This window comes from Haliotis cracherodii, unplaced genomic scaffold (assembly GCF_022045235.1).
Source record: "Haliotis cracherodii isolate W230 unplaced genomic scaffold, xgHalCrac1.p SCAF_13, whole genome shotgun sequence".
NCBI classification, from domain to species: domain Eukaryota; kingdom Metazoa; phylum Mollusca; class Gastropoda; order Lepetellida; family Haliotidae; genus Haliotis; species Haliotis cracherodii.
In genome coordinates, this window is record NW_027266268.1 from 25,844,536 (window position 1) to 25,863,508 (window position 18,973).

The window sequence follows — 18,973 nt, forward strand, 5'->3', positions numbered from 1 at the left end:
CTTGATGTTTGGTCTCCAGTAGACTGTTGGACTAATGGTATTCCACTGTGGTGTTACTATATCTGTTATCACTTCCTGCTTGATGTTTGGTCTCCAGTACTGTAGACAGTTGGACTAATGGTATTCCACTGTGGTGTTACTATATCTGTTATCACTTTCTGCTTGATGTTTGGTCTACAGTACTGTAGACCGCTGGACTAATGGTATTCGACTGTGGTGTTACTATATCTGTTATCACTTCCTGCTTGATGTTTGGTCTCCAGTAGACTGTTGGACTAATGGTGTTCCACGATGGTGTTACTATATCTGTTATCACTTCCTGCTTGATGTTTGGTCTCCAGTAGACTGTTGGACTAATGGTGTTCCACTGTGGTGTTACTATATCTGTTATCACTTCCTGCTTGATGTTTGGCCTCCAGTAGACTGTTGGACTAATGGTATTCCACGATGGTGTTACTATATCTGTTATCACTTCCTGCTTGATGTTTGGTCTCCAGTACTGTAGACCGCTGGACTAATGGTGTTCCACGATGGTGTTACTATATCTGTTATCACTTCCTGCTTGATGTTTGGTCTCCAGTAGACTGTTGGACTAATGGTATTCCACTGTGGTGTTACTATATCTGTTATCACTTCCTGCTTGATGTTTGGTCTCCAGTACTGTAGACCGCTGGACTAATTGTGTTCCATGATGGTGTAACTATATCTGTTATCACTTCCTGCTTGATGTTTGGTCTCCAGTAGACTGTTGGACTAATGGTATTCCATGGTGGTGTTGCTATATCTGTTATCACTTCTTGCTTGATGTTTGGTCTCCAGTAGACTGTTGGACTAATGGTATTCCACTGTGGTGTTACTATATCTGTTATCACTTCCTGCTTGATGTTTGGTCTCCAGTACTGTAGACAGTTGGACTAATGGTGTTCCACTGTGGTGTTGCTATATCTGTTATCATTTCCTGCTTGATGATTGGTCTCCAGTACTGTAGACAGTTGGACTAATGGTATTCCACTGTGGTGTTGCTATATCTGTTATCACTTCTTGCTTGATGTTTAGTCTCCAGTACTGTAGACCGCTGGACTAATGGTGTTCCACGATGGTGTTACTATATCTGTTATCACTTTCTGCTTGATGTTTGGTCTCCAGTAGACTGTTGGACTAATGGTATTCCACTGTGGTGTTGCTATATCTGTTATCACTTCCTGCTTGATGTTTGGTCTCCAGTAGACTGTTGGACTAATGGTATTCCACGATGGTGTTACTATATCTGTTATCACTTCCTGCTTGATGTTTGGTCTCCAGTACTGTAGACTGTTGGACTAATGGTGTTCCACGATGGTGTTACTATATCTGTTATCACTTCTTGCTTGATGTTTGGTCTCCAGTAGACTGTTGGACTAATGGTATTCCACGATGGTGTTACTATATCTGTTATCACTTCTTGCTTGATGATTGATCTCCAGTACTGTAGACTGTTGGACTAATGGTGTTCCACGATGGTGTTACTATATCTGTTATCACTTCTTGCTTGATGTTTGGTCTCCAGTAGACTGTTGGACTAATGGTGTTCCACTGTGGTGTTGCTATATCTGTTATCACTTCTTGCTTGATGATTGGTCTCCAGTACTGTAGACTGTTGGACTAATGGTGTTCCACGATGGTGTTACTATATCTGTTATCACTTCCTGCTTGATGTTTGGTCTCCAGTAGACTGTTGGACTAATGGTATTCCACTGTGGTGTTGCTATATCTGTTATCACTTCCTGCATGATGTTTGGTCTCCAGTACTGTAGACTGTTGGACTAATGGTATTCCACTGTGGTGTTGCTATATCTGTTATCACTTCTTGCTTGATGATTGGTCTCCAGTACTGTAGACCGCTGGACTAATGGTGTTCCACGATGGTGTTACTATATCTGTTTTCACTTCTTGGTTGATGTTTGGTCTACAGTACTGTAGACTGTTGGACTAATGGTATTCCACTGTGGTGTTACTATATCTGTTATCACTTCCTGCTTGATGTTTGGTCTCCAGTAGACTGTTGGACTAATGGTATTCCACTGTGGTGTTGCTATATCTGTTATCACTTCCTGCATGATGTTTGGTCTCCAGTACTGTAGACTGTTGGACTAATGGTATTCCACTGTGGTGTTGCTATATCTGTTATCACTTCTTGCTTGATGATTGGTCTCCAGTACTGTAGACCGCTGGACTAATGGTGTTCCACGATGGTGTTACTATATCTGTTTTCACTTCTTGGTTGATGTTTGGTCTACAGTACTGTAGACTGTTGGACTAATGGTATTCCACTGTGGTGTTACTATATCTGTTATCACTTCCTGCTTGATGTTTGGTCTCCAGTAGACTGTTGGACTAATGGTATTCCACTGTGGTGTTACTATATCTGTTTTCACTTCTTGCTTGATGTTTGGTCTCCAGTACTGTAGATCGCTGGACTAATGGTGTTCCATGATGGTGTTACTATATCTGTTAGCGCTTCCTGCTTGATGTTTGGTCTCCAGTAGACTGTTGGACTAATGGTGTTCCATGATGGTGTTACTATATCTGTTATCACTTCCTGCTTGATGTTTGGTCTCCAGTACTGTAGACCGCTGGACTAATGGTGTTCCACTGTGGTGTTGCTATATCTGTTATCACTTTCTGCTTGATGTTTGGTCTTCAGTACTGTAGACTGTTGGACTAATGGTATTCCACTGTGGTGTTACTATATCTGTTATCACTTCCTGCTTGATGTTTGGTCTCCAGTACTGTAGACTGTTGGACTAATGGTATTCCACTGTGGTGTAACTATATCTGTTATCACTTCCTGCTTGATGTTTGGTCTCCAGTAGACTGTTGGACTAATGGTATTCCACGATGGTGTTACTATATCTGTTATCACTTCCTGCTTGGTGTTTGGTCTCCAGTACTGTAGACAGTTGGACTAATGGTGTTCCACGATGGTGTTACTATATCTGTTATCACTTCCTGCTTGATGTTTGGTCTCCAGTAGACTGTTGGACTAATGGTGTTCCACGATGGTGTTACTATATCTGTTATCACTTCCTGCTTGATGTTTGGTCTCCAGTACTGTAGACAGTTGGACTAATGGTATTCCACTGTGGTGTTACTATATCTGTTATCACTTCCTGCTTGATGTTTGGTCTCCAGTACTGTAGACAGTTGGACTAATGGTATTCCACTGTGGTGTTACGATATCTGTTATCACTTTCTGCTTGATGTTTGGTCTCCAGTACTGTAGACCGCTGGACTAATGGTATTCCACGATGGTGTTACTATATCTGTTATCACTTCCTGCTTGATGTTTGGTCTCCAGTAGACTGTTGGACTAATGGTATTCCACGATGGTGTTACTATATCTGTTATCACTTCCTGCTTGATGTTTGGTCTCCAGTACTGTAGACAGTTGGACTAATGGTGTTCCACGATGGTGTTACTATATCTGTTATCACTTCCTGCTTGATGTTTGGTCTCCAGTACTGTAGACAGTTGGACTAATGGTATTCCACTGTGGTGTTGCTATATCTGTTATCATTTCTTGCTTGATGATTGGTCTCCAGTACTGTAGACTACTGGACTAATGGTATTCCATGATTGTGTTACTATGTCTGTTAGCACTTCCTGCTTGGCCTGGGAATGAAATATGACACATCAGTATCTGATTGGCTGCATCTTCTTCCTGGTCCAGATAATGTGGCTTTGATTACTTAGATCTTCTTCACAACATTGTGATAGCATTAGTCTGTCATAAAGACTCTGGAACAAATATATCCACTACAGCCCATGCAAGTATTTGATTACTGCAGTTTGAAATTGAAGAACGTTGTCTGGGCTCCTTTTTATTATATTCTATAACTATAATTCAACAACTTTTTTTTCTTCTGTAAAATATGTTAATTTCAGAGACTAGATGTTAGTCTGGTATGGCCTGTACTTTTGGTTTGCAAGTTGTCTAAAACACTACTTGCTAATGAAGTATGTTATGTTATTATTACGAGGGGTGTTCATTAAAGATTTCCCCTGACCCACTTCCGATGGACCTAGTGGAATGAAACTTGGCATAGGTATTAGTCTTTCTCCACATAGGAACCACCAAGAGTTACACACTTCTCCCATCGTTTTATGCAACTATGGAGACCTCGCTTGTAAAAGCCCTCATTTTGCGTCTCAAACCAGGACTTGACTTCAGAAATCAGTGTTTCATCATCTGTGAAACGTTTTCCCTTCAAAAATGACTTCATGGTTGGAAAAAGCCACAGGACCGCGCTTCTGTCTGGGCAACATGAGAGTTGTGTACTGGAGCATTGTCTTGCAGGAGACGGACACCCTTGGTCAGCATGCCATGCCTCTTAAGCTTGATAGCGTCCCGCAATTTCCGCAGCAGTGAAGCATAATAAGCTCCTGTAATTGTGGTACCCTTTGCCAAGAAATCCATCATCACTACTCTGTGCTGGTCCCAAAACACCGTGAGCATGACCTTGCCTGCAGAGGGTTGGACACGTGCCTTCTTTGGGGGTGGTGACTCCACATGCTTCCATTGCATTGACTGAACTTTAGTCTCAGGATCATAGTGATGGACCCATGTTTCATCCTGTGTGATAAGTCTGTCAAAAAAGTTTGCCTGTTTTTTTTGGCACATGTCCAAAAGATCCTTTGAGTAATTGACTCATTCCTGCTTTTGGAAAGGTGTGAGCAACCTGGGAATCCATTGTGCAGACACTTTATGCATGTTCAAATTGTCATGGATGATTTTTTCCACAGACCCTACACTGATCTTGACATCTTGTGCTAACTGGCGAACAGTTAAAGGTCGGTCTGCCAAAATGGCGGTCTCCACTTGATGGATAGTGTCCTCATCAATGGCTGAATTGGGGCGACCAGGAATGGCAGCTGTTTCCACAGATGTCCGACCACACTTGAACTGGCGATGCTAGTGTCTAACAACGTCATATGATGGGGCATCTTCCCCATAAGTTGCTTTCATTTCATCGAAAGTTTCTTTTGTTGTGCGACCTTTCAAATATAAAAACCTAATCACTGCTCGGTATTCTACTGGCTCCACTGTCACACCCTACTCGATCATAACACCTGTAAAAGTGGTAAGATTAATAGTTCGGTGCTGCAAATTCAGACATAACCCATAGATACATGTATCATTACACATGTGAAATTTCAACCAAATATGATAACCCTAAGTGGTTTAGGGCAAATCTTTAATGAACACCCCTGTATTTAGGGATATGTATTGCCAGTTAAACAAGTTCAATTGCAGTGATAACAGATGTGTGAATCCCCACATTTGCAGAAAATGTTTCTGTTTTTTATACCCCTGACCTTTTAGGTCGATCACGAACGTTGATAATACCTAATTTCGTTTATCCGACATACTCGTTAATCCGACATAATCATATGCAACCAACAATGTCGGATTAACGGGACTTGACTGTATTTGGCAAAATGGACACAATGATAAAATTAACTTGTTCATGGTATTTAGGCATAATATCATCAAACACAACATTGTCATTGTACAGGTTCAAGTCTCATTCGATGTGTTTCGAATGAACTTGAGCATCAAACACATCTTTTGTGATTTTGGTTGTGTCAGAATACCATATTCAACGTAATAAATTAGACATAGGGGGCTCTTATTAGAATATTTTTTTGGTGAATAAAACAGAGTTGAAATATCAATTTCGTGGTTTATGCTGACAGCCTGAAATGTTTATATATGACAGATATATTTTTCCAGAATTTAATTGCCCATAATAAACGGTGCATATAACACATGAGTGCGTATTATACACAAATAAATAAGTCTTTTGTACATTGATTTATCGGAAGGGGAGCTGATTGGGATTGTTCACTCGCCTTTATATTAGCAAATAACGCCATGGGCACTTATTAGAGTGGGGAGCTTATTACGTGGAATACGGTGGTATATGAATATTGATCAGCTCTCGTTTTACTGTGACAGTGTCAATGACGTGGACAAAAGTGGAGCTTCAGGGCCCTCCGCCGCCAAGTCGTCTGGACTTCGGCATGTGTGTCATCAACCTCTTCCGATCACAAAACCCCAACCAACAGCTGAGCACCGACATCGCAGCAACGTCTAGACAGGCCCAGGATGTTCTAGACACCGAACTGAAACCAGGAAGTGCCAGCTCCCGGGACTCCAGGCAAGACAATGCTCCAGGTGAGTCAGTGAGCTGTGACTATCCAGGTGAGTCAGTGAGATGTAACTGTCTGGGTGAGTCAGTGAGCTGTAACTGTCTGGGTGAGTCAGTGAGCTGTAACTGTCTGGGTGACTCAATGAGCTGTAACTGTCTGGGTGAGTCAGTGAGCTGTAACTGTCTGTGTCAGTGAGCTGTAACTGTCTGGGTGAGTCAGTGAGCTGTGACTGTCTGGGTGAGTCAGTGAACTGTAACTGTCTGGGTGAGTCAATGAGCTGTAAGTGTCTGGGTGAGGCAGTGAGCTGTAACTGTCTGTGTCAGTGAGCTGTAACTGTCTGGGTGAGTCAGTGAGCTGTAACTGTCTGGGTGAGTCAGTGAGCTGTAACTGTCTGGATGACTCAATGAGCTGTAACTGTCTGTGTCAGTGAGCTGTAAGTGTCTGGGTGAGTCAGTGAGCTGTAACTGTCAGGGTGAGTCAGTGAGCTGTAACTGTCTGGATGACTCAATGAGCTGTAACTGTTTGTGTCAGTGAGCTGTAAGTGTCTGGGTGAGTCAGTGAGCTGTAACTGTCAGGGTGAGTCAGTGAGCTGTAACTGTCTGGGTGACTCAGTGAGCTGTAACTGTCTGTGTCAGTGAGCTGTAACTGTCTGGGTGAGTCAGTGAGCCGTAACTGTCTGTCAGTGAGCTGTAACTGTCTGGGTGACTCAATGAGCTGTAACTGTCTGTGTCAGTGAGCGGTAACTGTCTGGGTGAGTCAGTGAGCTGTAACTGTCTGTGTCAGTTAGCTGTAACTGTCTGGATGACTCAATGAGCTGTAACTGTCTGTGTCAGTGAGCTGTAACTGTCTGGGTGAGTCAGTGAGCTGTAACTGTCAGGGTGAGTCAGTGAGCTGTAACTGTCTGGATGACTCAATGAGCTGTAACTGTCTGTGTCAGTGAGCTGTAAGTGTCTGGGTGAGTCAGTGAGCTGTAACTGTCAGGGTGAGTCAGTGAGCTGTAACTGTCTGGGTGACTCAATGAGCTGTTACTGTCTGGGTGACTCAGTGAGCTGTAACTGTCTGTGTCAGTGAGCTGTAACTGTCTGGGTGAGTCAGTGAGCCGTAACTGTCTGTCAGTGAGCTGTAACTGTCTGAGTGACTCAATGAGCTGTAACTGTCTGTGTCAGTGAGCGGTAACTGTCTGGGTGACTCAATGAGCTGTAACTGTGTCAGTGAGCTGTAACTGTTTGGGTGACTCAATGAGCTGTAAATGTCTGGGTGACTCAATGAGCTGTAACTGTCTGTCAGTTAGCTGTAACTGTCTGGGTGACTCAATGAGCTGTAACTGTCTGTGTCAGTGAGCTGTAACTGTCTGTGTCAGTGAGCTGTAACTGTCTGTGTCAGTGAGCTGTAACTGTCTGTCAGTGAGCTGTAACTGTCTGAGTGACTCAATGAGCTGTAACTGTCTGTGTCAGTGAGCGGTAACTGTCTGGGTGACTCAATGAGCTGTAACTGTGTTAGTGAGCTGTAACTTTTTGGGTGACTCAATGAGCTGTAAATGTCTGGGTGACTCAATGAGCTGTAACTGTCTGTCAGTTAGCTGTAACTGTCTGGGTGACTCAATGAGCTGTAACTGTCTGTGTCAGTGAGCTGTAACTGTCTGTGTCAGTGAGCTGTAACTGTCTGTGTCAGTGAGCTGTAACTGTCTGGGTGACTGAATGAGCTGTAACTGTCTCTGTCAGTGAGCTGTAACTGTCAGGGTGAGTCAGTGAGCCGTAACTGTCTGTGTCAGTGAGCTGTAACTGTCTGAGTGACTCAATGAGCTGTAACTGTGTGTGTCAGTGAGCTGTAACTGTCTGGGTGACTCAATGAGCTGTAACTGTGTCAGTGAGCTGTAACTCTGGGTCAGTCAGTGAGCTCACGTTCATGCACTTTTAGGAGCAGCAGTATGGAAGCTTAAATGACCTAGATAAGCATGTTCAAACAATTAATTTCCTCAAAATATACAATATTTCATGGATTCTTACAAATCTATGTTTGTTTAAGCATAATGAATTATTAGTAAGATGCCATGTTAGGTTTATGATAATGACTATTATTTCTGTTCTTCTCAGACCTAGCCAGCATTGGAGCCGACCTTGAATTAGCTGGAGCAGAGAGTCTAGACGCACTGGGAGCGAAGTCTAAGGGAGATAACTCTGAAGACCCAGAACAGCAAGCACCTGCAGCTGACAAGAAGAAACTCACCCTGTGTCTGGTGAATGGTGGGATGGACACTGAAGGAGAGATATTTGACGACACTCTTGTCATTCTGCTACAGGGGTCGTAGTGCTTGACTAGATTCACTGTAACAGTGTGGTACTCTGTGCATGAGGCTATAAGACCCTGGCTGTCATGCACTGATTGCAGCAAGCCCATATGACAGCATTTCATGTCTGCATCAAGACATGGCCCACTTGTGACACAAGGGTAGCTAGCTCATGTTTATACCAAGGAAAGACACAGAAAGACAAATGTATTCTGCCTGGGAACCCATGTTATGTTTCATCCGAAAAGCAAGACCTGTGTGTTAGATCACACATTGCTGATAGCTCCCAGACAGCTTCGGCTAAAAAAAATAATAGTCTTGGTTCTCAGGCACCACACGCGTCTTCATAAAGTCTACCGTATGTTTTGTTTTTATATCCATTTTAAAAAAAATTTGAAAATCCTTATACTTAAACACAATGCACAAAACAAATGGAAAAATGGAAACAAACACGAAACTGCAACGAACTTTATGATGATGTGGGCAGTGCCTGAGAACCAAGACTTATGTCTTTTTTAGCCTTATAATTGTGAAACATAGGGGAAATCCAGAGGAGGACCCCCCCTTTTGAAAACCAAATGTAGTATGTTGTTGACAACAATAACCCTCAGAGGGAGAGAGTATTTTGATATTTTTGGGACCCCTCCTTTACAGAATGCTGGATCTGCCCTTGTTTGAGACAAGCAGTTGCGAATGTCCAAAAGGATGGTGGCTATGGTGTATACATTAGAATGCGTTTCCTCCACTGATCATGTACCGTATTCGACCAGTAAAGCTCCCAGGGCGCTTAAAATAAAGACAGAAGGGGTGGGCACTTATTGGGACCAATTCAGAGTCAAATTGGCGTAAATTCATCAGTAAGCCTTAAGTCACAAATATCTAAAATAAACAGAGGGCGCTTATTGGGTCGAATACGTTACTTAGGATTACAACTTCTTTATAAGGCTTTATAAGTTAATTACTTGATTTTCATAATTGCCTGTCTCACTCCCAGACACCCTGCCTCAAGTACATGTTTGTACCAAAGTACCTACCGATGAAGAAATCGCTATGCGTGTAACCTTAAACCTTGAATTGATGAAACACACGGTATACATAGTCCTAAATATTTGTTTTATGTGAATCACATCCCACACATACCTGATGAGTTTGTTTAGTAAGACAATTAAAATATAATATGAATATGCAAGATACCTCTTGCCTTCATTTTTGTACAAAATATGGTTGAAAATCAAATAATTATTTTATTGTGGCCGTAAACTGACAGTCCCTTCATGTAATTATCTGGGTGTATTGTTACTTGAAAGGAAGCCATCATTTAAGAATTGACCTTCACTTTGTGTGAGTTCATTGGAGTATGAACCTTCATAGAGTGAGGGCCAAACTGTATGAACTTCGGAGCTTGCGACGGGTTTACGTCATTTCAAGAACACAGTCTCGTGAAAAACGTATGAACGTCAAATTGTGTCGTTCATACACTTCTGGCAAATTATCAGCTGATGTGTGTATATGTATATATGTTGTGGGTATTAGGGATACAGGGTGTAGTTTAAAATGCCGGGTTAATTGCTGTTAAAATACGTCAGTAGTACACACACTGGTTCATCGAGATCCATGTTTTTGTTTCAAATTTGAGATGAACCGTCTGTTATTTAACAGTTGAATAGATATAGGATTATAGATATTCAAGGTAACAATAAACGAGGTTCGTCTGTACATTGTGTGAAATGGTCAGATTATCAGAGGGACTGCCATATCAATTTCATATCATTGCTTGATCTCAAACAAATCTTACATATCAAAATTTTAATTCAAGCCATTCAGAATTATATGAATACAGGAATGACATTAATTTTGACTTCTGTATTCTTTCAATGTACATATGATAGTACCTTTATCTTGCTTGGCACGTTTACCTGGTTCTGATGCATGCTGGGAGAGTTATCAGAAAGCCAAGGGAGATAACTCTGATAATTGTTGGATATTGAACTATCAACATGTATGTGGCTACAAACATGTCTCTTCATACAAAGTATCTGGGGGTAAGAATGAGTTGTGAACAAAATGATCATCTGTACATCATGAATGTCTCTATTGATACTGTTGATAGTGAAGGGTGACATCGAATGTCAACTGTGGATAGATCCATCAATCATCACACCCCTAATTAACATACACTTTAGGTTTATGGTTGGTTGGTTGGTTTGTTGTTTAACGCCGCACTCAGCAATATTCCAGCTATATGACGGCGGTCTGTAAAATAATCGAGTCTGGACCAGACAATCCAGTGATTGATCTCATGAGCATCGATCCACGCAATTGGGATATGATGACATGCATCAACCAAGTCAGCGAGCCTGACCACCCAATCCCATTAGTCGCCTTTTACGACAAGCATAGTCACCTTTTACAGCAAGCATGGGTTGCTGAAGACCTATTCTACCCCGGAATCTTCACGGGTCCTTTAGGTTTATGAAATACATATGATGGTAGGCAGGTGAGGGAGAAACCATATTTATCCTCCATACTCCTATTAGTAAAATAAACCTACTATGACAGTATGACAGTCTTTATGTAAGAAAGAAACAACGAGTGGGAGTTGTATATTGTACAATAAAACACTGCTTGTTCTTTGAGGTTTATGGCATAGCTATCTTAGGCTTAAAGAATTGGTTCTCAGGCAATGGTGTTTGAAAATATAGTGAGAGCAGGCATTGTTGTTTGTTTTTTTGTTGCTCAAACTAGTATGTAACCAAATAAACAGATGTGTAACCAAATAAACAGTTGTGTACAATTAAGCAGGGAAAGCACCTGCCAACATAAATGTATTCCTTGATAAGTCAAATACTGGAATTAATTATTTGACTACTGACTTAAGGATTTTTTTTGTTTAAAAAAAAAATGGAAATAAAAATGAAATGTGCGGCAAACTTTATGATGATCCGGGTGGAGTCTGGGAACCTAGACTATTATTTTTTAACCTTATATGGGCGTTTAGAAGTTATCTTGGCAAGGAGTATTATGGACAACAAGAAGTAGCTCTGAAATGTGTGGATAATGAAGAACTTGTTATCAACATACTCATCACAATCTCCCATGGATACAGTACTTAACATAACATCTTGTTAAACAAACATCATACAAACTGACTTAGTCTGACTTACAGACCCTGATACAAATATATCAAATACAGCCCATGCAAGTCTATAATGTTTAGTCTAGAAAGTCTAGATTTCTGCTGTATCAGAAAATGAAGAGAGTCTCTGGGCTCCTTTTTATTAAATTTTTATTAAGATAATTTAACAACTAATTTTCTTTTCTGTACAATATGTTCATTTCAGAGACTAGATGTTAGTCTAAAACTGACTTGTAAAACAAATATCTATATATGTACAAACTAATATTACGTCCAAGCTTGTCTCATGGTTGGAATGGAAGGAAAGCATCTTGAATTAAGCCAACATATATTTCATAACTATTTGTAGTCACAGAATTAAAATATTTGTCTCATGACTGGTGAGGAATGATATAAAGATGCATTGTTGTTGCCTTGTGATCTCATGTTTGCATGTATTATATCGTGTCTGTATACTACACTTTGAGCAGCCTCAAGTAACCGGGATTTAAGGCCTAGGACGTCATCACATCAATTTGTCTGGGGACTAAACATTTTCAATTACACTTAACAACATACAAATATACTACTCAAATGGTTAGACATATATTCAGATTGTTTTTGCTATATGAGCTTAAAAAAATAAAAGAATTGGTTCTCAAGCAATGACTTTTGAAAATATAGTGCAGACAGGCGGTGTTTTTATTTGTTTGTTTGCTTGCTCAAACTAGTATGTAACCAAATAGTCGTGCACCATCAACCTGGGAAAGATCCTCCCTACACAAACAAGCATACAAACTCCTATTGTTGCCATGACAACACGAGATGTGCAGTAAAGCAGTGTGCATGTAAAGGGAAGTAACTGCATGCAATATTGGATTGGATTGGATTGTTTTTAATTATTAGGATTTTTTTTTTTTAAATGGACATAAAAACGAAACATAGGCTGACTTTATGATGATGCGGGGGGTGCCTAAGAACCAAGACTATTATTTATTTTAGCCTTACATAACACATTTTAGGGTAATCATTGTGGTGTACTATGGAATAATATTTATCCCTATCAAAAGTTGAATACATGTAGTATACAGTGTGATTTGCCATACCATATTACAAAGTAGAGACAACTTATGGATAACAACTTCTTTCATTAAAGGTGAAGTTTTGGTACAGATCCTTAAACCGTTGTCAAGCAAGGCTGAATAATGTTATACCATTGTTATTCATTATTGCTTGACAACGGAAAAGGATCTATACCAAAATGTTGCCTTTACAGTAAATAAAGAAGTTGTTAGCCATATATTGTCTCTACTTCGTCATCCGTCAACATCTAAGTAATGCCTGTCAAACATACTATATAAGTTTCTGTTGAATTTCTAAGATTGTTTAAAATGTGACAAAACAGTTTTGGCATTCTGTTAAAGAACTTTCATTTCAAAAGACCCAGGAATATTGCTTGTGCATGCCTTCATTGTCTGGAAGATGTTACATATCATTCAGTTCTGGAACATCAAGGCATGAGAGTTACTGTTAGCATGTGTGAGTTGTGATGACTTCACTCCTGTCTCTGCCCCCTACATTGGGGAGGATGGTTGTAGGACAATATCCACCTTGAATGCTTAGTGATCGGAGGCTCCATGTCAACCTGTCACAGATATCACTGTTTCTACTTATTAAAAAGGTTTACAAGTTCACACCTTTTTGTGTTATTTGTGTTCAAACAATCAAGTGACATAGTGAGTTTATTGCGTGAATGTAACACTTTTTAGACCACACTTTTTTTACCCGTGAAGATCTGTGTTAGAATAGGTCTTCAGAAACCCATGCTTGCCGTAACAGCTTGTCGTAAGAGGCAACTAACAGGATCGGGTGGTAAGGCTCGCTGACTTGTTTGATGCATGTCTTTGTATCCCAATTGCATGGATTGATGCTCAAAATGTCAATCACTGGATTGTCGGGTCCGGACTACAGACCGCCGTCATATAGCTGAAATAATTCTGAGTGCGGCTTTAAACAACAAACCAACCAACCAATAAAGTTAAAATTGTGGCTTTACAGATTTCTTTACAGGAAATACCCACAAAATACCCGTTGGTTGGGGGGGGTGGGGGGGGGGGGGTGGTGTTAGCAAATTAAATTTTTTATGGTTTTCTGCTTCAGTACAGGTTGGCTGGTATAATAAATATATAAAAGGTTGAATGTGGGAGAATGGCCTGCAACACAGCTGTTGATTTAAGCCATGCAAACCTGACAAATCAAGCAGAGACTGTTGTGTATCTTGATATGCATCGTATCAATTTCAGGAAAAATAAATTATTTAGCGGGCTAAAAAAATGTGGAATAGGTGTGTTAGTTTTTTTCCCTTTCAACAAAATCTGCAGTTGGCGGATCGGTAAAGTACGTAAAAAATATGTGTGGCCTTATATTAAAAGTGTAAAAAAAAAATAAATCGTGAGATCAACTGTGTGCATCACTGACTCATGCAACCTTGTGGGCTAAGTGGGAGAAAAAGCATCACCATTAGTGAACCATATGTTTGGGCCACACTGGATCATTCTAATTGGGCACTAATTCTGAAAAATAATGACAAACCCTGACCTGACCCCAACTGAACATCTTGGTCCTCCATGTATAAAACCGGAATGAGCTGACCCAGGCACTGCAGCAGGAATGGCAGACGATCCCAATGTTGAAAATCAGACATCTGGTCAGCAGCATGAGGAAGCGCCTTGCAAATGTGAGAGTGAGTGAGTGAGTTGGGTTTGACACCGCTTTTAACAGTATTCCAGTTATATCACGGCGTGTCAGCTTAATGTGGGAGGAAAGCCTGAAGTGATGCAGGTCTCAGACGTTTACCACTTCGGGGAAACCCACGAGCACAGGTATGGTGCTGACAAACCTAGAAACATAATCAGGGCAAACCAGGATTCGAACCCACAATCATAGGTTTCTGGCTAGCCCAAGGGACGCAACTCTGCACAGCGAATCACAGCACCTCATACGACAGGGCCAACCGTGCCCCCGCCTTGCAAATGTCAATTATGAGAGGGATAGATACTCCAGAAACAGATTGCAGTCAGTGCTGATTCCTGGGTTGACAATAATTGGTTTTGACTGCATAATGTGAGTCCAAATCGTGGTGTGGTCTGTGTGCTCATACTGTCCAGCATTGTGGAAATGAATGTTTTTAAATGATACCGATTGCTCCTGTCAGCTTCATTATTCGTTTGCCAGGTGTTCAGTTTTCTACTCTTTTGTCCAACAATGAATCACACCAGCCATTTCCCCCAAAGTGGGTGATGCTTAGCTATTGCTCAAGTGTTCCGATCCTATAGGATGGACTGCTTTGTGTTGGTTGCAAAGTATATTTCAACGAATCCCCTCTGAGGTGTCTCTATTTCTGCCAACGATGCTGATGCTGACTGGATCCCACTGGTGAAGAAGACTTCCTTCTGGGCGTGAAAACCCCTCCACAGAGGAAATGACATCATCATTTGTATAATGCTTGTCAGACAGTTCTTTATTCGTGTTTGGGAAGAGGTGGAAATGTGACAAAGCCAAATCTGATGAATATGGAGGAGTGAGTGAATATGGTTTTACGCCGCTTTTAGCAATATTCCAGCAATATCAAAGCGGGGGACACCAGAAATGGGCTTCACACATATACATGGGGACTTGAACCCGGGTCTTTGGCGTGATGAGCGAACACTTTAACCACTAGGCTACCCGACTGCCCGAATATCGAGGATGTTCAATGAGTTCAGCTAAAAACACCAATCATCAACTCAGTATGTAATACTTTTCATGCACATACATCAATATTTCCAACTGCCGCAGTTGAAACACAGTGTGTCAGCTTGATGTGGGAGGAGAGCCTGAAGTGTTGCAAGTCTTAAGACTTTTATTACACTTGAAAACCAGGACCATGGATTCGGTGGTTACAAACCCAGAAACATACATCCAAACAAACTTAATTTGTCCCTAAGACCATAGGTTTCTGGTGTACCCAACAGACGAAACTGCACAGCGTCTATAGATGACTGGGCTACCCATGCACCCATGTGAACTAAACAATGGGGGAATATGTGACTATGTTTGCCAAGCTTGACGACTGAGAATTCCATGTACAGATTTCTCTGGATCTATGAGAGTTTATCTTGAAAGTATCCTAACTGTGGTGGCATGACACCAACACAGACCTGGCGTCCCTCAATCAAGTGATTATTCGAAATGTGATCTATTGTTCAAAATGTGATGTATTGTTCATAATGTCTGAGTGAGTTGAGTTTAACACCACTTTGAACAGTATTCCAGTTATATTGTCAGTAACAATAACAAAGGCAACAACCAGTCCCGGGAAATTGCTTTAGATCAGTGCCCCTTTAACCACTAGGCTATCCGACCGCCCCTTAGGGAGGAAAGCCGGAAGTGATGCAGGTCTCACCTTGAATGCTTATTGAATGGAGGCCCCATGTCAACCTGTAACAGATATCACTGTTTCTACTTATTAAAAGGTTTACAAGTTCACACCTTTTAGTGTTCTGCTTTATCTGCAATAATTCTTGATCGGCTAAGAGGAAATCGTCTATATAGCCGTGGAGTCTTACAAGATTTAGATGAGCAAAGCCGATGATGGGGGTGATAATCCGTTTAAAAAGCCATGGCGCTATTGATATTCCAAATGGAAGCACGTTGAATTCGAACCTTAGACCGTTTACTGCAAAGCGTAGGTAGGGTCGACAACTCGGGTGAATAGTCACATGCAGGTAGGCATCCTGTAGGTCCAGACTGACTAGCCAATCTCCTAGTTTGAGGGAATTGCGTTACTTTTTTACTGATTCCATTTGCAACTTTGGTGGACGTACTAGGTAGTCTCTGTTAAGTACCTTTAGGTCTATTATCATGCGCATCTTTGTAGAGTTCTTTTTGGGGACCAGAAAAACTGGAGAGAAAATCCCCTTTGTAGTGCCTGACTTTTGTAAGAGGCTGATGGCCCCTTTGTCTAGTAGTTCTCGCATAGACAAAGTTGCAGCCGCTAACTTGGCCCTACTAGATGAAAACGCCGTCCTTTGAGGTGGACTACAAGCTCCGGACGCTGTTGGAAATGGAGTTAGTACCCTCTTTTTACCACTTCGATCAGCCAAGGGTCGTCCGTAATTGACTTCCAATTTTCGGCGTATAGTGACAGACGACCGCCGACTGGTCCCGCGGTAGGCGTTAAGATGAACTTGGGTAACCGGTAATTGGTCCATTAACATAGCAAGGTCGACAGGGTTTGGCTGAGAGATTTGTGGGTGTAGAGAGTCACGAACGGCGGTTACCACTTCCTCTGGTATGGGATTGACCACGACCTCTGCTTCTTTGGGACTCATGTCACCCTCGGCTTGGTCTGGAACGGGATGAGCTTTTCAAAGTGGAGGCACGAAAAGACTCACGTCCTGACATAACACGTCTGCGTTTAGGCGGATCTGTGTGACTCTGGGTGTCGGCCGACCGCTTTTCATTAAGCTTAGATGCCAATGAGATAGAGAAGTTTTGGAATCTCTGATTAGTGGTGCGAGAAATCTCATCAATCACAGATGTTAGTCTGCCGTTGAAGAACTGGGCCGCCAATATCGACTGAGACATCAAAGTCTTAGTGGATCTGAGATATTGTGTCTAACCTGTTGAATAAGATGATTTCGTTGAGTAAGAAGGAACTGTTGACATCAATACCTGTGCAGTTTGCAGATATTCATGCATCTTCAGTATGTTATCCAGCGCACTATGAATGAAACCATCTTGTTCCAAATTCATCTCAACTTTTGCGTCACAAGGTTGGCCAATAAATTCCTCAGTTAACAGGGGGCTGTACATGTCTGATGCCTGCTGCAAACCAGTTCATATACGTGCTAATATTTATCATCTGTTTGTTAACACTGTCAAATTCTTTGAATTTGTTTATCTCAACATTCATCTTGGTATTTGGGTGTCTGACTAGATCAAAATATTCATCATCAATGGTAGGAGATGTGGGGAATGGACAATTGTGAGTTTTATAACATTATCTCCCTTTGTGAGGATAAGGAATGCTAAAAGCTCTACTGGTAGAGGCATTCAATCTCATTAAAATCAGACCTTAGTTCTCGCTACCGCTAAACAAAGCGGTAGCGAGAACTAAGGTCTGATTTTAATGAGATTGAGAGGCATTTAAATCCGCTTTCATTTTTGTGACCACATTTTCAGTGAATGGTGGACATGGAAATGTAAGAAAACCTTCCTTCTTTTCTACAGGATTTTCATACCAAGCTCTTTCAATAAGCACTGGATCCTCTGTCTCATTGCTTGGAGGCTTTACAGATGGGATCAATTGATGAATTTCATAGATAATATCTTTAAATGAGTAGTCGTTTGGTTTAAACGTTAGTGTACTATTAGCATCCTCATGAGAAGCGCACATAAATCTTGAGAGGCGCCCGTAAAATCCTCTCGGCCGTACCCCCCGGGCTCTTGCCACTGGGGTGATACGGCATCACGTGGTGTATGGTTATTTTTCTGCTGCGATTCCTGTCTCGAGCTGCACGAGGATTGTGCTGCATAACTAATAGCTAGGTGATACATAATTGTCTGAGCTATAGACGCGATTCTGGCGTGTGGCATCGCATGTATGATCTGTAGGGAATTTACTTGTTGTTGACAGTATCAGGGCTATGACTTCCAACTCACTGCAGATGTGAAATGTAACTGATTGTTTCACTTCGACTGCTTTATAATCACCCCGGTGGGGATTCTCGGTTACACCACGTTTGTAAGAGTGGGTAGAGATTCTGGATCAGTCTAGCTCCCAGCACCCCGTGTTTGGAAGAGTTGGTGGAGATTCTGTTGTCAGTCAATGTCCCAGCACCTAACGTTTGTAAGAGTGTGTGGAGATTCTGGATCAGTCTAGCTCCCAGAATCACATGTTTGTAAGAGTGTGTGGAGATTCTGGATCAGTCTAGCTTCAAGAATCACATGTTCGTAAGAGTGGGTAGAGATTCTGGATCAGTCTAGCTCCCAGAATCAAATGTTCGTAAGAGTGGGTAGAGACTCTGGATCAGTCTAGCTCCCAGAGCCCCATGTTTGTAAGAGTGGGTAGAGATTCTGGATCAGTCTAGCTTCCAGAACCCCATGTTCGTAAGAGTGGGTAGAGATTCTGGATCAGTCTAGCTTCCAGAACCCCATGTTTGTAAGAGTGGGTAGAGATTCTGGATCAGTCTAGCTTCCAGAATCAAATGTTCGTAAGAGTGGGTAGAGATTCTGGATCAGTCTAGCTCCCAGCACCCCGTGTTTGGAAGAGTTGGTGGAGATTCTGTTGTCAGTCAATGTCCCAGACCTAACGTTTGTAAGAGTGAGTGGAGATT

The 18,973-nt window shown here is 41.6% G+C and overlaps 1 protein-coding gene across 1 annotated transcript in view; it reads left to right on the forward strand.

Annotated features, from left to right (window-relative positions):
• LOC139459803 (rab9 effector protein with kelch motifs-like) overlaps positions 1–8,639 on the forward strand; it is a 29,766-nt gene extending 21,127 nt beyond the window's left edge. The window contains exons 2-3 of the mRNA XM_071241483.1: positions 5,999–6,217; positions 8,286–8,639. Coding sequence (XP_071097584.1) covers positions 5,999–6,217; positions 8,286–8,500 — 434 coding nt within the window. The 3' untranslated portion in view covers positions 8,501–8,639. The remainder of the gene's footprint in view (positions 1–5,998; positions 6,218–8,285) is intronic.
• The last annotated feature ends 10,334 nt before the right edge of the window (positions 8,640–18,973 follow it).